General features: G+C 37.2%; 1 protein-coding gene and 1 long non-coding RNA gene across 6 annotated transcripts in view; one reads left to right on the forward strand and one right to left on the reverse strand.

Moving 5' to 3' along the window:
- Positions 1 to 23,557, reverse strand: part of LOC127446925 (semaphorin-5B-like) — a 258,511-nt gene that overhangs the window by 32,738 nt on the left and 202,216 nt on the right. For all 5 annotated transcript variants that reach the window (XM_051708262.1, XM_051708261.1, XM_051708258.1 and 2 more), the window contains 6 exons: positions 23,045 to 23,252; positions 22,185 to 22,392; positions 6,825 to 6,942; positions 6,413 to 6,594; positions 1,495 to 1,638; positions 137 to 284 (listed from right to left, as the gene is read on the reverse strand). In XM_051708262.1, coding sequence (XP_051564222.1) covers positions 137 to 284; positions 1,495 to 1,638; positions 6,413 to 6,594; positions 6,825 to 6,942; positions 22,185 to 22,392; positions 23,045 to 23,252 — 1,008 coding nt within the window. The remainder of the gene's footprint in view (positions 1 to 136; positions 285 to 1,494; positions 1,639 to 6,412; positions 6,595 to 6,824; positions 6,943 to 22,184; positions 22,393 to 23,044; positions 23,253 to 23,557) is intronic.
- LOC127446932 (uncharacterized) lies at positions 183 to 14,387 on the forward strand. Its single transcript, XR_007898272.1, has 3 exons — positions 183 to 287; positions 674 to 759; positions 13,377 to 14,387. It is a non-coding gene; the product is annotated as an uncharacterized LOC127446932 (long non-coding RNA).

A 23,557-nucleotide genomic window follows, 5' to 3' on the forward strand; every position in this document is an offset into this window, starting at 1 on the left:
CAAAGATTTAAAATGTATTTTATGTAATGGATTCCTGCAGTGATCAGTGTTACTGAACCAAACCAATTATGGGCAAGCAGATCGCTTCAGTGCTACAGTGTCTGTGTACAAGTGTGTGTATTTCAGGAGTACATACCAGCACACACCCTGGACAGCTATTTCCATTCTCACAGTTTCTGGAGCGAGAGTGCACCCCTCCCCCACAATCTGAACTGCACTTAGACCAGGGCGACCAGGATGACCAGAAGATGGGCTGAGGGCACGAAACCTTCTCGTTGCAGAATCTGGTGAGTAGATTGAATACATTTCACTTATACTGTATCAAGGATTTATCTCTGTATGCTCTCAATTGGATATAAACATATATAGAAATATTAACTTCAATTTTCCAATTTTCTGTTATCTTTTGAAATAAAAGAGTTCAATGTACTGTGAAAACATATTGTAACTTTAAGAACTCAAAACTCCCTCACCAGTTTGTTTATGGAAATTATGCTGGAAAAGGGACTAGTTCTGAAATTCGCTATCTTCTGATACAAGACATAATATATTACAACATGTCTGCTCACATTTACACATCAAAAACACCTATTCTGTGTTTAGAAACTTGTCACGGTCAGTCAATGTTTTTCTCAATGAAACCCCATCAACCACCAGCTGTTTGCTTTGACAGTTGTTCCCCCAAAAGAAGAATAGACTGAGAACTTAGCGTATTTTCCTGATGGACAGCAAGCTGTGCTGAGGAGTATGAACATCATGGTGAGTAATAATCCAACATGAAGCGACTGTTGCTTGGAAAAGCGAGGCATAGCGTGTGACATGATTGTGTGTTTCACTGACATGCACGTGACTGAAACAACGGAAGTATGCGAACAATAGAGACAGGTGTGTTGGCTTATAAAGCCGAGGCTGTATTGTGACTGGATGAGATGCTTGATTGAATGAAAGCGTAAGGATCCAGAGTCTTCCTGCTAGAACTACCGCTTAAGCTTCCATTTCTTGTTACACTTTTCTAGCTCAGATTGTTTCGTAAATCTTTCAGAATGTCATGCACGATTTGTAAAAAGGCTGTTATAGAAGGATGAGGCAGCGCAGACTATATTTGACCTGACAGCAAACCCGCAGCTCATATGTAAGTACAGCAAAGTGTTTCTCATTTCACATGAGAAGAGGCTGTTTAAAGGCATGGCAGCACAAGACATCAGAAAAAGCATCCCATTTAATTCCAAGTGTCAAAGAGAGGGTGGAAAAGGTCATAAACTAAATTATGAAAAGAAATCGTAGAAAAAATTATAATTGAACCTTGGGGACAAAAGTATTATATGACCCTTTAAAAGAAAGAAAGGAAGATAATCAAGGCTAGTTAGTGGATCAAGGCTAATTTGAGACTCTTTAATTATATTACATAATCTGAATGAAATAGCTGAAGGATGCGTAATTACAATAATGATGGATTTCAAGTTGTGATTTTTACACTTAGAAACAAAAATATACCTCTGTTCTCTGCTTTGCCCCACACACACTCGGCCTCCATGCCTGGGCGAAGGATTGTTACAGGATCGCTGGCGAACTTCAAACCCAATCTCACAGCTTGTGCTGCACTGGCCCCAGGACGACCAGGGTGTCCATCCTCCATTCCTGCAGAAAAATGGAGAGGATCTGCAAGCCTTAGCGAGAAGTGATGGGCATGAGCCCATTTTCTCATTTGGGATATAGAAACAGTTTTTTATGTGGCAGCACTGCCATATTTGATAAGGCTAATGTGATGTGATGGAAGAAGAGGACAGCTTTGGTAGGGAACTCAAATGTTCTCAATTTGCTAAAGTGCTCTGATCCTGCAGTGCATCTCTCATGATGAGAGAACTGCCACTTCCTGTAAAAACACTATTCAGTTTCAGCACCTTGAATGCAGACTTGCGTGACTGTGCAGCAGACAAAAAAAATTTTTTGTTATACCAATGTAGCAAATGTTCAGTATTCAAGTAAATTCTTCAATTCAAAGAGAACACATTAGGAACACAATGTTCCTAATAAAGTGCCCCATGTGGTCTTCTGCTGTTGTAGACCATATGCCTCACAGTTCGACGTGTTGTACATTCTGAGATGCTATTCTGCTCACTACAGTTGTACAGAATGGTTTTCTGAGTTACCGTAGCCTTTCTGTCAGCTTAAACCAGTCTGGCCATTCTCAGTTGACCGCTCTCATCAACATGGTGTTTCCGTCCGCAGAACTGTCTTTCACTGCATGTTTTTGGTTTTAGGCACCATTCTGAGAAAACTCTAGAGACTGTTCAGCTCTAGACTGTTTAACTCTAGAGCAGTTACAGAAATACTCAAACCAGCCCGTCTGGCACCAAAATCATTCCACAGTCGAAATCACTGAAATCAAAATTTTTCCCCATTCTGATGGTTGATGTGAACATTAATTAAAGCTCCTGACCCATATCTGCATGATTTTATGCAATGCACTGCTGCCACACAATTGGCTGATTAGATAATTGCATGAATAAGTACACTGGCAGCCAAAAGTTTGGAATAATGTACAGATTTTGCTCTTATGGAAAGAAATTGGTACTTTTATTCACCAAAGTGGCACTCAACTGATCACAATGTATAGTCAGGACATTAATAATGTGAAAAATTACTGTTTCAATTTGATAAAAATGTTCAGAACTTCTTAAACTACTTCAAAGAGTTTTCATCAAAAAATATCCATGTGCAGCAATGACAGCTTTGCAGATCCTTGGCATTATAGCTGTCAGTTTGTCCAGATACTCAGGTGACATTTCACCCCATGCTTCCTGTAGCACTTGCCATAGATGTGGCTGTCTTGTCGGGCACTTCTCATGCACCTTACAGTCTAGCTGGTTCCAAAAAAGCTCAATGGGGTTAAGATCCATAACACTCTTTTCAAATTATCTGTTGTCCAATGTCTGTGTTTCTATGCCCACTCAAACCTTTTCTTTTTTTCGCTTCAAAATTGGCTTTTTCTTTGCAATTCTTCCCATAAGGCCTGCACCCCTGAGTCTTCTCTTTACTGTTGTACATGAAACTGGTGTTGAGTGGGTAGAATTCAATGAAGCTGTCAGCTGAGGACATTTGAGGCATCTATTTCTCAAACTAGAGCCTCTGATGTACTTATCCTCTTGTTTAGTTGTACATCTGGCCTTCCACATCTCTTTCTGTCCTTGTTACAGCCAGTTGTCCTTTGTCTTTGAAGACTGTAGTGTAAACCTTTGTATGAAATCTTCAGTTTTTTTTGGCAATTTCAAGCATTGTATGGCCTTAATTACTCAAAACAATGATTGACTGACTAGTTTCTAGAGAAAGCTAGAAAGTTTCTTTTTTGCCATTTTTGACCTAATAATGACCTTAAGACATGCCAGTCTATTGCATACTGTGGCAACTCAAAAACAAACACAAAGACAATGTTAAGCTTCATTTAACGAACCAAATAGCTTTCAACTGTGTTTGATATAATGGCAAGTGATTTTCTTGTACCAAATTAGCAATTTAGCATGATTACTCAAGGATAAGTTGTTGGAGTGATGGCTGACAAATCTTCCATGTGGTCTCTCAACTACAGTTTTTCTTAATTGCTAAAACACTAAACCCCATTCTTTAAACCAAATGCTCAGTGGCCTCAACCCATTTGTCGAATCAATCACTCTTTTGGTAAAACCTTAAACAAGTTCAGATAGTTAGACACCATTTGCAAACCTCATCCATTCTTTTTGCAAAACTCTAAACACATTCTCACTCACTAAAACACATTTCGCACTGTGATGCACTTGTGTTGCAAAATGGTAAACACGGGTGGTAAAAGTTAAACACAACTAAAACACAGTTGTCATCGTTTACACACAACGACTCAAAATTGTTCACACTTGTTTCTAATGATGTGATCAAACTGTACAAAATATAAGCATGATGCTGAGGCAGAATGAATCTCTCAATGGGCCTCATTCATGAAAATTTCGTAAATATACGAAAGAATTGGGAGTAATTTCCACGTGAAATGGAGCTTCTCGAAAACGTTCCGCTGGATTCACAAACACTTCTTATTCCCCAGATTTTACCCATATTGGGGACCAAGCTGTCACCCCCTACATGTTAATACAACTTAGTGAATTCCAGACATTCGCAAATAGAGCACGAGTACACGTTCATTCACAATTATCATAATACACGTCCATGAAAATGTCATATAAGGAAGGCTTCAGACTCACTAGTAAATGAGAATAGGAAGTTTCTAACATCTATGCAAACAGTAATAAAAGTTTAGCTCAGTGGTAAAATATGCTGGCTACCACCCCTGTAGTTCGCTAGTTCGCTAGTTCGAATCCCAGGGCGTGCTGAGTGACTCCAGCCAGGCTTCCTAAGCAACAAAATTGGCCTGGTTGCTAGGGAGGGTAGAGTCACATGGGGTAACCTCCTTGTGGTCGCTATAATGTGGTTCGTTCTCGGTAGGGCACGTGGGGAGTTGAGCGTGGATGCCGCAGTGGATGGCGTGAAGCTACCACCTCCACACGTGCTATGTCTCCGTGGCAATGCACTCAACAAGCCATGTGATAAGATGCACGGGTTGGCGGTCTCAGATGCGGAGGCAACTGGAATTCATCCTCCGCCATCCGGATTGAGGCGAATCACTACACGACCACGAGGACTTAAAAGCACATTGGGAATTGGGCATTCCAAATTAGGGAGAAATGGGTAAAAATCACAAAAAAAAAACAACAAAAAAAACAGGTCAATAAAAATGGTTTGACATTAAGCTTTAGTGTAAAAAATGTTCAGTTCATGCCGACAGGATGTCTACCACCTTCTCTGGTTCAGTTGAGCGCATCGCCAGCATCATTGAAGAAACTTCTCGAGTAGGCTAAATCAAAGACCGTACAGTGATACAACCTACTTCCCTTGCAACAGGAACAATCTTAAAAAGAAATTCATAGAATGCCTGAAGAAGGTCTTTGTCTGAAACGCTGTAAGTTATTGCAGATTTAAAAGCTATATGACAGTGTGTGGGCTTTTTCTTTTTTGTTCCCAATGTATTGTTTATGCACCTTATGATTTTACCATGGTAAAACTGACCACTGACCATATGTCAGCTGAACGCGATTAACCGATGCCTATACTAAATTATGAAATCTAAATAATAGAGCTTGTATCAAATAAAAAAAATGTCTAGCCAGTCACGTTAGAGTATTTTCTATCAAACTGTAGTCAAGGCAGTTTGTCTGAAAGAACAAGATGTTCGGATGTCTTACACACGATTTACATTTGGTCGGGAGAAATTTTGTTTGTACTGACTAAGGTTTTGAAAATATGAAAACGTTTATGAATCCAAAAATTTACGGCAAAATGGCGCGTGGTTACGAACAAAAATTTGTTCTGCTCGTGTTTCATGAATGAGGCCCATTGACTTTGATTTTGCAGTTGCACATTTTTGAGTGTACTGTAATGTGTTTTTCATTTTGAGTTTTCTTTGGGATTTTGCAGTTGGACTACTGTATTTTTACAGTATGCAAATGCTGAATATACAGACATTCAATTCTGATTACTTGCAAGTACTTGCAGTATACAATATATTCACTGTACTAAGTTGTGATTACTAAAATGCATTTACTATATACAATAAAAAAACAGTTCTGTAACTAGATGTCCTGGACGCTGTGTTCGCCATTTTTTTTTTTTTTATGTAGTGTCTAATTTATGCTCTGTAGTGTCTATATTGACTGGCTGTGTGTATCATCTGAAAGCATCGTTTGATTTTGAGCACAGATGAAATGGTTTTGAAGCGATTGTTTGATTTTGCCAGAAGAGTCATGGGTCAATGTAGTTTGAAGATTTGGTTTTGTGTTTAAAGTTGTGAAAAAATGGGTGAAGGTTTCAAGAAATGTGTCTTAGCAATTGTGAAAAACTGTAATATGAGGTCATGAAACTGCCTGTATAATAATTACAGAAGAATTGGACTAAAGCTGTTTAAAAATGTTTTAGATAAAGTAAAGCATATTTCACCAGAGTACGTGGATAAACTGCTTAAAATTTTGTGTCAACTACCCTTATATTATCATATTATTTATTTTCTGCATTAGAGAGGCATTGACATTTGAATCCTTATTTAAATTTGAAGACCCCATGAATTTAAATTATATGCATTTAAAACTTAACTGTCTTTCTCTGTTGACTCATCCTGCACTCAGATTTTTGTCCAATCAAATGCTTTCAAATTGAACAGTAACAAAAGACTTTTGCTTATTTTTAATTTTTTTTAAAGGAACTAGTTCTTTGATATGCTCGCCCAAACAACCTGTTTCATTGGGAAATATGCTAGGGAAAAAAAAAACAAGCCATTTTATGGGGAGGTCTTTAACTTTTTACATTGTACAATTGGTTGAGCAAAAATACTTGCCTTGAACAGTTGGAAACCTCAATGGTGGGACCCTCACAGTTTTTACCTCCGCAGCGAGGAGTTGGGCTATCACACATCCGTGATCGGCAAAGACACGTATTGGTGCCATCGCCATCATCATGGCTACAGGGTTGCCATGGATCCCAGGGCCCATATGCGCCATCTGCAGTTTGGTTCCTCAGCTGGAATGAATGAGACAATGTGAGTGAATTTAAAGGTTGAGTGCATACAGGATCGCAACCCTAAAAAATAATGACCACAATGATGTCATCAATCATGCAGAATAGCAGCCTTCACACAAGAGAGATTTCATATCTTCAGTGGGAGTCCAACTGAGTGCCATGAAGACAATGGTCATGTGGAAACATCAGTCATGCATGGATTAGAGAGTTTTGTGGACTCTGGTTCTTACCGGGCATGCAGTGATGTTTTGGAACCACTGGCTCATGTTGGAGCTGTCCTCTATAGTAGTGCAATGGCGCTGCTTTCGGTCCCAGCCACAGTATGGGTCCCTGGCATCCAAACACATCCTATAATTGAAAGAAATAGAGTGAGAAAAAAAATGACAGCGAAAAAAAAATATGGGGCAGGGGGAAAAGTTCCCTATAAGTTGCTCCTGTGCATGGTTGTGCACTTTGGATATTGCTTCCACACAGACCAGCGCAGAAATGTGTGGAAAAAAGCTAGAGTTTTCATGAATAACAGTGTTTGGACAGCCTTTTAATTTGAGTCCATCTGCATGTCCAATGATTTTCAATACTGAATAAAAGCTGAGACAGACCGACAGACATATAGACAGACAGATAAATAAAAACTGAATAGAGATGCATGTATCATTCGCTTCTCCTACCTCACAGATTAACAACCTCATACATAAACTGACAGCAGCCTTAGGCACTACAGTTCTCTGATACAAAAATAAACCACACATGGGAGAGGTTAACCATTATAAAATCCCACCTACAAAACCCCTGCTACGCACCACATCGAAACTGATTACATATCTGTAAGCTGCAAATAAATAAATAAATGAAATAGAGGCTTAATGAGGTGTAATTGAATCTAAACCCACTAATGAAGTTAAGCCATGAGTGCCGTTTCAAGGGCTGTGGAATTTGGGGTGGTGTGTTAGTAAGCACCAGCAGCCTCACAACCTTCCCTTTAGCTTGAAAGGCTTATTTTTTGGCACAAGCATATCAGTTTGTTTGAGCTGGCCCTCAGTTGCTTCAGCCTCAAGGTTGAGGAAACACACAGTGTTGATACAGTGTGGAGTGCCAAGACTAAATCCTGCCGAGTAGAGAGAGCTCGAGGCGGGCTGAGTGCTAAACCACTTCAACACTTTGAGCCTGTCAGAAACATCTAGGCAAGAGAGAAATATTGCCTATATTTACCTACTGTATATTCTATTTCTATGGAACACAAAAGGAGATATTTAGCGATCTGTCCAAGCTTCTCTTTTCCATCCCCATTAATAAAACCAACTGAGGAGAAGAAACTGCACACAAACTTCATTGGTTCTTTCGTGTATTGTGAATGTGCCACGTAAGAAAGTGTGGAAGAAAAAACAAGATTTAAGGGTGAACAGATTATGACAGAATGTTCTGAGTGAACTATCCCTTTTAACCACTAAATAGTTGGTAAATAAATTGCACATAATGAGGAAATCATAATTTAGTGTCATCCTTGTAAAATGTGGAACTCCTGGCAGATCAACCTTTAAAGAGATCTTTCACCCAAAAATGAAAATTCTCATCTTTTTCTCACCCTCATGCCATCCCAGATGTTTATGTTTTTTTCTTCTGCAGAACACAAATGAAGATTTTTAGAAGAATATTTTAGCTCTGTAGGTCCATTCAATGCAAGTGACCAGAACTCAAAACTCAGAACTCCAAAAAGGAGTTAAAGTCAGCAGAAAAGTAATCCATAAGTCTCCAGTGGCTAAATCAATGTCTTCCAGTTGGTTTTGGGTGAGAACAGCCCAAAATATAACTCCTTTTACACTGTACATCTTGATAGCAGTCTCCTTGGTGATCATGATTCCAAGTTCCTAGTGCTTGAAGCATGCACAGATCGTCACGATGGGAGAATGGAGCCTCTGGTTCTAGCCTTACAGGCTCCATATGGTTATGATTAGGGTGAGGGCGGGGTTAGTGCATCTGCTGTCTCCCAGGAACTAACTGAGGCCCCTTTGTACAATGGGCGCAGATTTCTAGATGGCGCTATATAAATATAATCAAGCTTGAAATCATGATCGCCAAGGAGACTGCTATCAAGATGCTATCAAAACCAACTGGATCGCTTCAGAAGACACTGATATAACAACTGGAATCTTATGAATTACTTTTATGCTGACTTTATCTCCTTTTTGGAGCTTTTTGAGTTCTGGTCACCATTCACTTGCACTGTATGAACCTACAAAATTGAAATATTCTTCTAAAAATCATACGAAAGTCATACACATTTGGTATGCCATGTGGGTGAGTACATGATGAGAGAATTTTCATTTTTGGATGAACTAATCCTTTAAGCAGGAGGAATGGAAAACAAACAAAAGGCAAACTCAAGTCTTCAGTAATATATGGTGTTAAGGCACTGTTAATGGTACCCTCGCTATTCTCACAGGAAGAATCACAGCAAAAGATGTTATTGACTGATATTAACACCTCTGCTCACTTTTATTTGTTCAGTGATACTTTTAATATTCTCATTAAAACCATGCTCATTTAATAATGAGGCTTTGTAAAGCGTAAAAAGTCAGGTTTTATCACAGCATATGATAATTAACCTAATATGATATGATAATCAGACCTAACAGCTGAGGCCTATTTCACACATCTTGCATCTGCAGCACATAATCGTAACAGCAGCGTAAATGCAACAGCAGGCACGAGTTGAGCTTTCACAGTGACAAATTTTCTGCTGCATAACAGACCTGTGACTCTATATTTGGGTCCACATTGAGTATTTTTCTTAAAAAACTGCCATTAAAAAAAACAATTGGTTAATAGGAGTAGGCCATTGAGAACTGTTATAAACTTAATCACCATGATATTTACTTTACATGAGGAAGTGGATCATATTTACATCCAAATGGTAATTAATTTACTCTGAACCCAAACCCCAAAGTGCAGACTGTATACTGTATAAACTGGACTTTAAATCATCTAGATTCATTCAGACTTACCTGAAAAGAAATGCTGTTTGTGTGCCTGTCACTGCGTGTGCATCAAGCCCAAAAGGCGTCTTTAATCAAAAAATGGGTAAGTTGTTCACTCCATTATTTTGTATTGCTTCATAAAAGCCTATATTGCAAAAGGTTTGATAAATAGGTTTGTGTATTTTCACCATATTTTCTGCTGAGTTCAGCATGCAATGTGCAGCCAAAACAGGCTCAGCGGTGAAACTCTTTTCTCGTTAGTCCCTAAATATATAGGCAATCATTTTTCTTGCCTAAAATGCAACAGGAAGAAAACACAGTAAATTTGTTAAAACACTCTTAACGTTATTTAAAGTTCGCTCTGTGCAGATGATGGCTAACGCAAGTAACAGTAGAAATAAATGGCTGCTTCCAATTAAAAGCTAATGAGAGTGGAAATAATAATAATAATATCTTTCTTGTGCAAATCTAAGGGCCAATTACCCCAGTTCCCGGAGGCAAAAGGACAAGCCCCCAGGGCAGTGACCTGCAAGCAATACCCATTTAAACCAAAGGTTTGCAGTGATTTCATTAATTACAGTAGAAAGATTCACTCCTGTGAAGCAAAAGCAGTGAAAGCCAGCCATCCATGTAATCTCTTGAGACTATAAAAATGTGGCGGCGTGGAAGGAATGCTGATTTGACATTCCGGTTGCTGTTCAGCAGTAGCCTGTATTACTGATGAGCTCAGGAGACATGGGCATAGCACTGGGGCACTGCCAGGACCCGACTGCTCTCTGGGCTCTGCCAGCTGACCTACTGAGCAAAAAAAAAAAAAAAAAAAAAAAAAAACTAAATTAATGGCCCCTTAAAGGTGTTTTTTTTTTCTACTGAGCTCTGCAACTTAGAGTCCAGAGAGAGAGACTTTCTCAGACTGAAAATTAGAAGCTGACCCCTCTCTCTGAAAGAAAATGACAACCACAGCAGAAAAACTCTGCAGTCTAGCCGTCTACCCAGTCACATAGCTTGTCTATATTAATAATAGCCTCTTGTATAAAAAAAAGCACTTGTGCACCTGTTCATAGAATTGCACCTTAATTCAAGGAGAAAGTGTGTCTGTGGAAGAGGTGCGAGAGCGACAGCTAAAGCAAAAGTAACACAAGCTAAAACAACTCATATAGCTGTATAATTTAATTCGCTTTCTTCATAGTGCACTACCTCAGCAGCAAAGCCACAATACATTGCTAGTAAAAGTTTAAGAAATGCAAAGTATAACGCATAAAACAATGTGGCGAGGCAATGGACAGAACAAGATAAATCTTTCTTTCTCCCTATTGGTTTAACGGATGTTTTAAAGTTATTGGGTGGGCTGTAAAAATAGCAATAATAGCAATTCATAACCTTTCCATTATAAACAAAGTTTTTTTTTTAATTTTTATATATAGATGCACTATGAACACTATGCTCAAAATCAACAAAACCAAGTTTTCTCGTCTGTCACACATGCATAAACACTATTATTATTATTGACCATTAAGCATGCACCATATATAAATGTTTTTCTGATCTCATTAATATACGTAGCTATTTGTACGTTAATATTTGTAACATTAAACGCACATGTTTTTACATTTGAATAGACACAAAAACATACAATATGGACATTTGAAAGCATCTAAAATGTAAATTTTTATGTATTTACAGCTTTAGAAACTTTAAATATTGACACATCCATTACAACTATATTTGAATACGCGAATCAATTATAAATATATTTGTACATTTTTACTGTTTTATATATATTTTAGATCCCTTAACCCTACCACAACCACTAAACATAACCAAATTTCAACAATATAAAAACATGTAACAAGTAGATTAATGTACAGTAGCAATACATTTTTATATTTATATTTTACAGCTGCTAATCCCACACCTACTCCTAAACCTAACCATAACCATTTATTAAGCATGTAAAACACATAACAGGCAGATACATTTAAACACAATAATTTATTCAGATAAATTCAGTACAAAAGTAGTCCAAAGGGCGATGCGCTGCATCCAATGTGCTCCCTGACAGCATACAATAGCACTGTGTGAGATGGAGAGTAAAATTTAAATTATTAATTGCTGTAAATCTTCTCCTGATGCACTCCAGAACGGCGCTGTCATATCTCATTCAGACATATACATCGCAGTATACGGCAGTCGCAAACGGTCACAAGACACTTGAAAGCCAATGAGCATTCAACATCACTGCCGTAAGAACTGAATGAAACCGTTAAAATGTCATATTATAATGTCAACTGCATTAAATAAATGTGATGGCATTTAACTAATCTCATTGATTATGAATTAAATGTATTTAACTGATTAATTCTATGAATTATTCAATATTAATCAATTCACGTAAACATTTGTACATTTCTATAGGTGTTAATACGTAAAATGATGCTGTTTACATGCTGTCAATACATCAATGTTGTACGTTTCGGTGTCTATGCAAACGTAAGAGAATGTACATTTGCTAGAACTAAACTTTACATAAGAGTACATATGAGTTCTCATGAGATCACATTGAATATTCACAGTGAAATAGCACAGAATAGCTATCAAATTCAGTCTACTTATAATGCAAGTAAAGTTTTTTGTGCCCTAGTTTAGATTTTCATGATCATTTTCCACCTTCTCTGTCCCTTTTAATAAAACTGGATGTTTTTTAATTGCTATGTAAACACCAACTTTGCATATGACATAAGACATTGCACTTTACTGCACCATTTACATACAAGCTGCATGCTTTAAGGACTAATATACACTTACTGAGCACTTTATTAGAAAGACCTGTACACCTACTTATTCATGCGATTATCTTATCAGCCAATAGTGTGTCAGCAGTGCAATGCATAAAATCATGCAGATACAGGTCAGAAGCTTCAGTTAATGTTCACATCAACCATCAGAATGGGGAAAAAATGTGATCTCAGTGATTTTGACCGTGACATACTTGTTGGTGCCATATGGGCTAGTTTGAGTATTTCTGTAACTGCTGATCTCCTGGGATTTTCTCGCACAACAGTCTCTCGAGTTTACTCAGAATGGTGCCAAATCCAAAAAACATCCAGTGAGCGGCAGTTCTGAGGATGGAAATGCCTTGTTGAAGAGAGAGGTCAATGGAAAATGGCCAGACTGATTCAAGCTGACAGAAAGGCTATGGTAACTCAGATAACCACTCTGAACAATTGTAGTGAGCAGAATAGTATCTCAGAATGCACAACTTGCCAAACCTTGAGGCAGATGGGCTACAACAGCAGAAATGGCTGGCACTTTATTAAGACCATAGTGTTCCTAATAAAGTGCTCAGTGAGTGTAGTTTGTGCTATAGGTTTTTTTTTTTTTTTTTGCTTCCTTCAATAAAAGCCTTTTTGCAAAGCTTGCATTACATTGTGACAGGTTCACAAAACAATCTGAGCTGAAATGTGCCACTCAAACTGTGAAGGTCAGACTGCAATGATCAGGGACCTTGTTAAAAATAGATTTCAGCTATTTGTTCAGCCATTAATGTTGGATTCTTTGAAAAGATATGCAGATTTATAGGTGTTACACAGCCAGAAAAGCACAATGTTTGGTGGAATTTCACACAGTTTACTGTTATCATTTTCTCATTGTTTTAATAAATGATCTTTTTGGACTGGGGAGCAAGTTTTGAGTTCTGAAATATACAGTATGTTTTCATAGTAAATCAACCTATTTTATCACCAAAGATCAAGGAAAATTCGATTCCTCATAATATGACTCCTTTAATAACGTGTATGTTTTCTGCAGGAGGAAAGAGCCAAACTGATGCCACAAATTTCAGCTTGAGGAAATTTCTAGATAGAGATAAGATGGTCTGTCTGATCCTTTAATGGCTTCATCTCAGGAGAAGAAAAGATGCTATTTGTCAGAAGTTCAGGACAGAGGGGTTTGAGACATATTGCCTGTCTTAATCAAGAACAGGAGAACGCACATGAGAAAAATGTCTTCAATTTTGGTACTCTGCCAGTGTAGAGTCAGTTAAAAGCCACTGGTAATAAATGTTCTCAACTTCTGATTGCTTTTTCTCTTTTCTCTGCAGCTTCTACAAATGCAGGGCAGAGTTCTCAAACAAGCTGTGGAGCAGCGAGCTCTCAAACTCTGGGTTTTTTAGCACCCTGCTGACAAGCTGGCGACAACAAGAGCTGTAAATTGTTTAGGTCAGACTGGGCCTCTGAGATGAGAATTTCTTCCAGGCTGGCGATAAGGGGCTCAGCCACAGGTAAAGGACTAAAGGTCTTTAGAATCTTTATTTATCTCCACATCACCATGGCTAATGGAATTTCATGATGTCACCCTGGAACGGCACCATGAATGTATTACAGGGACAACTGCGCTGGAACAACCTGGGGTTGAGTGCCTTTCAAGCACACAATGGTGACAGTTCATGATTCTTTGCGAGAAATGAACTAGCAACCTTCTGGATTCCAGCACTGAGCTCTGACCACTACACCCCAATAGGGCTGGGCAATATATGGAATATTTGGGATATATTCTCACTGATTTTGCTGGTGATATAAAATTAACTAATATTGTTAATATCTCAAAGATTTTAATGCATTTTAATGCACAGCTCATTAAGTTTACTAAAGAGACTCTCAGTCTAGTTTGACTCGCATATGATTATGACAGCAATAAGATGTTTTAAGAGTGTCAGACTTAAACTTATGTACTAAAAACAGCGTTAAAGTTGGTAAGTGCTTTTAATTCCCACGAATCAGTTCAAACTGTCTGCTTTGATTAATCAAATAAAAAATTATATGTAGGTAAATATTGTTGTGTATTTCTATGCACTGTTAAATCGGTACATACAATGAAAATCATATATTATGAAATCATATGAAAATTATTAAATTATCACCCTTCCTTTTCTCCATTTAGTGAAAAACAGATTTTTAATGTGTTTTAGTTTTTGCACTAAACATTTTAAATCTACTGTCCTTGGCAACCATTCTTGTTTGGTTAAAATGACAGATCCAATTATTTAAAAATATATGTATTGTCAAAAGGCATATATATATATATATATATATATATATATATATATATATATATATATATATATATATATACACATACATACAATAGTTTTTTGCTATTTCTCCCAGCCCTACACCCCACCACCCACAAAAAAAAAAAAAAAAAAAAAAAAAAAAAAACAATGTTCCAAAAACAGAAAAATTTGCAAAATCCTCCAATGTAAATTCCTTCAATGTAAATGTACTCACTGCTGTAATTGAAGATTCTAGCTCAATGTGCTTGAGTAATAAAGTGCTCTGTAGACATGGGTACATGAGAAAACTTGAGTTGGCCACATCAGAAACTCTAGGAAAGAAAAGCTGTAAAAACGCTTTTTTGGTTTTCTGAGCAAAGCATGTGGTTTGAGCTGTTTACGGTGTACTCTGCCTGAGAACGCTACTGTGGAAGACATTTATAACCAGATACCCACATTCAGAGCAGTGCTCCAAGGCATCATCAACTGATCATCTAAACACCAACACATTGTCAAAAGTGTCTACACCAACTGTGCCGCTCCAAATCACCACTCTGTTAAGAGTCTAATTAGGCTTGGAAAAAAGTTAAATTGAATATACTTCATCAATTGCCACATACACTACCAGTCAAAAGTTTGGATACAGCTACAGTAATCATTCTTTATTATAAATATTTTTCAACTTTTAGAATAATAAGACAAATGCATGTATGAGAGTTATGTTGTGACTAAAAAATGTTAAATAAAACTAAAACAATCTTATATTTTATATTCTTCAAAGTATCCTGACATGTTTCCATGGAACACATAAGGAGATGTTAGGCAGAATTTCAGTCTCAGTCACCATTCACTGCCATTGTATGGAAAAAAAAAGATGCAATGAAAGTGAATGGTGACTGAGGCTGTCAGTCCCTAACATTCTGCTTAACATCTTTTGTGTTCCGTGAAAAAAAAAAAAAAAAAAAGAGTCATTCGAGTTGGTGATAGAATTTTCATTTTTGGGTGAACTATCCTTCTAAGCATAAAATCTGACCTTCAGATCAAAGATCATGGAGAAACATAAATACAAGTGCCATGTCAAGTGTGTCCAAACTATCGCCAGCAATACCTTCATCCCACCCAAACCCTCATTGCTTGGCCCTGTGGAAGTCTCTGTCATGTGTCATTAGGTTTGACCCAGCCCATTCCAACACCAACTTCCACATTAATTTCTTCCTTGAATAGCCATCTCTGAGGGGTGCTAAGGTGTACTGAAGTTTATCGATCTGGCTCAGACGTTTGGCCCCTTTAGCTCCTGTCAAGCAATCAGCTGGCTGATCAAAGTAAATTTGTATTTTTAAAGGAGAGGTGAGAGGCTAAGGCCCATGAACATTAGCAGAAAGAGTTTAGAGGGATCAAACTAAATTATAACACTTCTGGAGAGACAGAGCTACCAACATGGGGGTCAATTTACATTAAATCATTAATACACAGTTCTCAAAAGGCATGACTGGTGAGAGTTTGGAAGCTTACTTTTTGTCTCTTTTTTCAACTACAAAAAGGGATAGCTGCGAAGGACAGAAACTGTGAATAAAAGAAGAATGATTCTGAAGTAATTATGTGTCGAGCCATTATATTTTCAATATTATTCTTTGAAAATTATTCTTTATTTCTGTTTTGTGTGCAAGTAATCATTGATTTGTTTCCTCATGACAAGGGCAAGGTAGAATTTGTCCCTCACATCACTGATGCAATCTCACATGCCTTATTTGCATTTGACCAACAGAAACTTTTTCCTTTAGGTTGTTTTTGCTTTGGTTGAAAAACATCAACTTAATGACAAGCAGTGTCTGGTGTAGCCATAGAACAGTATACTGGTCTTGTAAGTACTATAATATGGGGCACCAAACTAAAGCGTGTTACAAAACAAAATAAAAACTTTTGTCAGGTGCTGTAAGCAATGTTTTTTGGAATTCCATGCATACAATTTCCAGCCTGATCTCATGAAAATGACGTGACTGTGGCGGCATTTTTACAAAATAATATTACATGGTTTCATTACACATATTGCAGCAGTTCCGAAGTGAAATGTCCACTGTGTGGCGCTAAAAGCAAGTTAAATGTTGTCACAAAGAGATAATGTTTTTTTTAGGTGAATGCTCAAAATGAGTTTTAAATCAACAAAACCTACCTCTCAACCCTAGACCCTAAACCTAGCCAATAGTGTCATAAAAGCAAATGTGAGATGAAAAATGCAATTGCTGAAGCAACCACATTTTTTTTTTTTTGTCACTTCTATTACACTTTCAGCTCACGTGTTGACTTGCATGCTCTTCAGGACTCATTCGGTCCTCTTGTGTTCTTTGCATATCGCAAGTGCAACTCTATATCAGTTGAGCTATGGCACAGTTTAATCACACTCGAACAAGCTTGAAATTGTACAGTAGTTGTTGGTTATATAACGCCTCATTCACACCGATGGCGACATCGCGTGACAAAGTGGCACAATCCTATTCATTTTCAATGAGAACAGAGCGATTTCCAGTAACAAGAGTTGCAGTGACCGTTGGCGACAGAGGTTGCCGTGGTGAGCAACAAGTCATAGCTGAGAAAATTTCAACTATATGAAAATGACGAGCAACTACCAATGAGAATATAGGTTGACCGATAGTGGATTTTGCCAATAAATATTAATCAGCCGATAGTTTTAAAATTCTAAAGAATGTTAAAAAAATTACTATACTACAACAGGCACAGACACAGAGTCCAGCATGAATAAGATTTAATTTTTATTCAACCAAAATCCCAATAATAAAAAAAAAATATATATATTTTATTAACTGTAGACAAGCCCAAAAACACACAAGGGACACTTGTTTTGAAATGATTGAAAGTTGGCTCCGTTAAAATGCTCTATATTTAAATGTTTTTAAAATTTAGCTTGTTGTAGCCTATATATTTGCCAGATGAAGAGTTTGAATATATATTTCACCAGATGAGGTTTAAAGGGGCATTCAGTATTTCTCTTGCTAGCGTTAGCACTGCTCTTCTTCGTATACTTTAAGTACCGATGTGACAGTGGTGTTAGATGCTGTACTGCCATCTACTGATGTGGATCAGCATGATCATCTCTGCTGCCCCCGACAGCTCTGGTATATAATTTGCATCTGGAAAATGTAGAGTTTGAGGTAATTTCTAAAGTTATTTATTGCTAATATAATATAATTGCTTTGCCTAAAAACAAATGGCAGAAATCAAGTGAACATGCTTTTACTATTAAGGACAGATTACTATTGTCCCTCATATCAATGATCTTTGGAGACTGTCTATGTTTCACGTTATTTCTAAAGACAGTTATTACCTTTATTAGAGAACTGCTTAATGTAAAACAAAAACCTCTTTATCTAGCGATACAGAATGTCAAGGTAAAGGAAAGATTAGAATTGTTTTTGATGATCAAATTTAGGATGTCCATGAATACTGTTTTTGATGAAATAGTTTTGTTTCCAAGGAACCAAAGTCATGGTTTACACAAAATCCACAACAATCGCTGTGCCAAGGTACTTTGCACTAAACGAATGAAGACGTAGATGCCTTACCGTTACCAATGTTTACTCTAGTTTTTTACCTTTGCTGGTCTTTCTGTCTTCTTGCTTCAAACCTTTTTTGCTTCTTCGGCAGTACAGCTACTGGATCTCCCGTTGTCCCTGCTGCTAAAGCATGATGAATAAGTATGTTCCATTGTGTTCTTTTCGCTCTTCGGATCACCAAACAACAAAACTGTGTGCTAAATAAGCATATCCAAGCGCATCCACATAGGCGGCAGCCAATGAACGCAAGGATTCTCATCTTCGACATTTAGTGAAACACCACGGGTCATGTGATTTCAACATTGCGAAACACATTGAAGGGGGTGACCCGCACCATAGAAGTACAGTCTTCATCTCATGTGAGTGTACACCATTCGGATCAAACTTCACCAAAAAACAATTAATTCGTTAATGTGTAAAATTTTTTAATTGGCTCCAAACTACTAAATGCACCTTTAATGAGGAATAATGCTTATTACTATTTACAAGATATGAAGTATCAACGTATGTGTTGATAGGGCACATTTCCATATAGTCTCATTTTTCTTTGCATGTCCTCGCTAAAAAACATCGGCAACTATCGGCATAGATTTATGCAGATAACGATAGTTACAAAAAGTAAATATTGGCACCTATTAATCGGTAAAAACTATATATCGGTCTACCTCTAAATGAGAGTAAAGACAGTGGAGCGCATGTCATTGACTTCAGGCAGTGAGTGTGCGATATACTGGAGTCGAGAGCAAGACGGAGAAATTAAAAAGTTTCTGTGAGCGATTTCACTGTTCTATATAATTTGTCTGTAACTACATACATAGATATAGCTTTAAAAAATTATGCAGCATTCCGAGTGAGTTTGATTCATACATTGATAGATCATTCATCTTGTTCATGATATGATGCATTGAGCACTGCTGCAGGTTATATAAAAACACTCCCCTGCAAAAATATTCAATTTTAGAAGCAACAGAACTGATTCCTTGTCAAATAGGAATAATATATTAGTTTTACCGGCAGTATAATCTGTAATCAGAATTTCCAAAAGCTACTATGGCCAGACATGCAATCCACCAATAACATTAAAGTGGCAGCAGTAGGAATGACCACTAGCGACACAGATTGCAGAGTCTAGCAACACCAAGCGACAATGTCGTTTTTGGTGTGAACGGGGCTTAATGCAAACATTAAAATGTATCAAGTCATGCGCTTTAGTAAAAGTGTTATGATGTCATAAGAAAGCATTGTGTGAGGACAGGCTGAAAAATAAGTGTATGAACTGATAATCTGCCATTTTACTGGTGATTTGTTTGAAAGAAAATAAAAGTCACTGTTGCTGAAGCACCTCTAGTGTTTATTTAACCAGAAAACTGCCATGGTACGTACAATGAGCCACATAAAAATCAGTTCCCAAAAATGTAGGTATAGTAATGTAATTCTATGAGACCAGGTTGAAAACTTCCTAGCTGTGCGCAGGGTCTGGAGGAAATCAAAGGGAAATTATGTTTAAGGACTCTCCTCTCTGGTCTTCCCTTGAAGCCCTGTGTGATTGTTCCTCCCTGCTGGGTTTTAAATAGAGCAACGTCTGATTCTGCTCCATCTCTCACATCTCACCCACACCATACTTAGTATGCAACACCCTCAGCCTTCAGCACATATGCTTGTGTGCTTCTGTGTGTGAGAGAGTTTGTGCACATGTATTGAGAGGTAAAATCAAAGCGCTGACTAATCACTTGCTTGCAGTAAAAAATGTTTGCCCTTACTGAGAATCATTCACTTGAGATGGCTCCCTTCCTCTTTCCTTTGAACCATTCATCCTTTCTTTATCTCTTCCTTATTCATCCAGACGCACGCTAGTTCCTTGACCTTCATACACGGGGCATAGAGAGCGTACAGAGCATTCAGTGTGTCAAATTGAGCCTGACTTTCGTCCCCACCCCAGGTTGTGGAGTGGAAAGTTGATGGAGAGCTTTGATAAAATACACAGGAGTGGTACTCTGTTACCGCTTCACTCACCCATAAGAAGGAATTTCTTTCCCAGTGACAGATCAAGGGTATAATACAGCAGAGGTTGGGTAACAAGAGCTTTTACCAAAGTGAAAGAGGCTATTCACACACCTGATGCTGGGCTGATGTCATCCAACACCTTTAGTCAAATGAGAAAGCATGCATTGTTCATTGAATCAAAAATGGCCTGGATTGCATATGCATGAAGTTGTCTAAATACCTGCAATTGTCTGACTATTAAGCCTAATTAATACAATGGAAGAAGATGTACAAACGTTTTTCTCCTGAATGAATTAAAGCACACCAGACAATCGCAACCTGAGTTTATACCACGCGCGGCATCAATTTAAAATTTGTTTGTTGAGCAAAATAAAAAAAGAACGTCACGTCCAAACTACGCCCATGAGATTTAACCAATCATTAATGCTCTTACACTAGCCGAGTCCTCCTCCTAGGTCAAGAAATTTGGGGGATGTGCACAAACAGGAGAAATATCACCAAACGAATACATTAGCAGAACAAAAGTGTCAGTGCATTTCGTCATTATTTTTAGGTGAACTAAAAGAATACTAGCAGAGACCTGGCTATATGATATTATATCAATATCTGGGTTGTGATATGCTAATATAGAGATTCTATCTGTATTGTGAATTAAAACATTATACATTGCTATCTTTACTCACTTGTTTCTCGTTCGTCTTCATTAGACTTTAGTGCTTTGTGCAACAAGTGCTGAACTGCTTTACTGCATCACAAAGCCATAGAAGAAGCGTTGAGTATGTTCGATATATCAGTGTCATCAAAATAAATGACATAAAGGAAAAATGTACTTTGGTTCCAGCATATTTACACAAAAACATATCCGAAAGATAAAGACAAGGAACAAAAAACGAAAACGAATGACATTTTTTGTGAAAATTGGAATGAAGTTCCTTTCAACTGCTCTGGAGTGAAAACTTTATTTTTAAATGTTGGTAACCAGTTATTAAATCTGAATGGTTTATTACAGTACATTTTCGCAATTTTACCACATCCTGTTGCCCAAAAAATGAGGCTTCTCTCTTTTTAGTTGAACATGATAATCATGTGCTTTGATTCTAAAGGGAAATGCTGCATCACAAATTTCTTTGCCTTAATACATGTTGTAGATGTAGCCTTCAGTGATAATATTAAATAATTTATAACATGTTTAAAATAACATAATTTTAAGCCCACAAAAGATGACATTTCGTCCAAACACGCTTTAGCAGTGTGTGCATGCATGCAGCAGAGAGTGATTTCGGCTATTAATTGATTTTAGATGGCCAGATGTATTTTTTTAATATTTTTGGGGTATAATTTTATATTAAGAATTCATTTATTAAAAAGACATTATTTTTTTAGGCTACTGTATACTTTGCTTGTTATGACTTCTATGCTGATAATTCCCCCACAAGGGGAAAAAAATTTAATTGCTTATTATCACTTAGTTTTGTTGAGGCAAGTCCCTTATTTTGAGCGTGTTTTTCTATACCAGGTCCCTTTTGTTCTTGAGAGATCTGGTAACACTGCAACTGGTACATCACCCACCCTGAGTACAGAGTACTGTTATTTTAAAAAAGACTTTATTAACTGTTCTTTTATTTCATTCTGAATGGTTACAATAGGAATGTAGGCAGCAGAACGCTGGAACCGTAGCAGAAAAAAAATACAGTTTCTGCTCAGAATGAACCAAACTGAAAAACATTACAATTTTAGTTCCTGGTTCAGACATATACAGTATATTATAAGGTTGTTCTGATTTTGCATTTTGTTTGAATATAAATAATATTGATACATATAATATTGATATTGTAATTCTTTGAAATATTGATTTTTTTCCCCCTATAACAGTTCCCCCTATCTGCCATAATCTCTAGAGACTATGCAGACAAATCTCTTGAGCATGCACATCCCTAACTTGTTTGTGTTTGCACATCTGTGCATAATTTGCAGATGACATATGGTACTCACAGTTCTGTTTTGTAGCTGGAGCATCTTGCCAGTGGGATCTTTATCACTTTGTCATTCAAGCCCACAAAAAGAGTTCTGTCGCCATGAAGAATCTGAAGGCTCAGGATTGGCTCCCGCACACCAGGAGGGAAGAGTTGCATCTCCTCCAAGTAACAACCTTGCAAACTCTTATTTGTGGTTGCCAGGGCCTTAAGAATAGTTCCATACTCTGGTAAGTCAAAACAGAAGGCAAAGTGTAATTACAAGAGGCTGCAAAACTAATGCTATATATATATATATATATATATATATATATATATATATATATATATATATATATATATATATACACACACGTTTTTAACTTTTTGAAGACACGTGATTTATACGTTTTCTTTTTTATTTTATTTTTTGTGTAAGGAGAACAAACTGAATCAATAACTCACTCACTATGCTCATTTTCTTAATAAAGTTTTTCCTGCTTCCACCCTTACAAGGTAAATGTATTAGTTAAAATAAATTAATGTAATTGTAAAATATATTAAAACTTGTTTTCAGAGAGTACAGTATATATTAAATTAAGTTTACTTTTCTCACCCTTATCTGGCCATTTTTTTCCTTCTTGTTTTAAGCATAAATCTTATGCAGTTTTGCTTCTCATGTAAATTTAGCTTGTTTTAAGGAAGTTCCAATATTTATATTGGGAAAAAAGACCAAAATATTGATTAAGAAAATTATTTTTGCATTGCAGTTTTAATTTACAGTACCTACTAGGATGCTGTTTGATATATTGCCACATACTGTATTTTGGCTACATACCAAGCTCTGATATTAACATGGTCTGTGTTGACTCATAGTTTACTTCCTAAAGGTCTTATTACCTGTGCCTATGTACATGACATGGTGCAAAGTATCCTGCCCCTGTACAATATCAACGACCAACTTGGAGAACCGCACGTCATCCTGCCAGACTAGTGGGTCCACTGAAACAGGCTGGACCACGTCATTCATGAGGAAGAGCCGCTGGGCATCCTGCAGACTGCGTTCTGTCAGTCCCTCATTGGGCCCTTCTTCATCTATGGTCCCACACTAGTAAAAGTCATTAGGGTGAGAGTCATTAAAGGGATAGTTGGGCCAAAAATAAAAACTATATAATTATTTACTGACAACATTTACAGATGTTGTTTCAAACCTTTATGATTTTCTTTCTTCCGTGGAATAGGAAAGGAGATGTTAGGCAGAATGTTAGCATCAGTCACCAATGAAATAAAATTCTAACTGAGGCTAAGTCATACAGGTTTGAAACAACAGGAGGATGTGTAAATGAGTAACTACATAACAAACTCTATTTGAAAACTTCAGTAGCACTTTATTTTACAGTACTGTTCCACATG

Source organism: Myxocyprinus asiaticus, chromosome 10 (assembly GCF_019703515.2).
Source record: "Myxocyprinus asiaticus isolate MX2 ecotype Aquarium Trade chromosome 10, UBuf_Myxa_2, whole genome shotgun sequence".
Taxonomy (NCBI): domain Eukaryota; kingdom Metazoa; phylum Chordata; class Actinopteri; order Cypriniformes; family Catostomidae; genus Myxocyprinus; species Myxocyprinus asiaticus.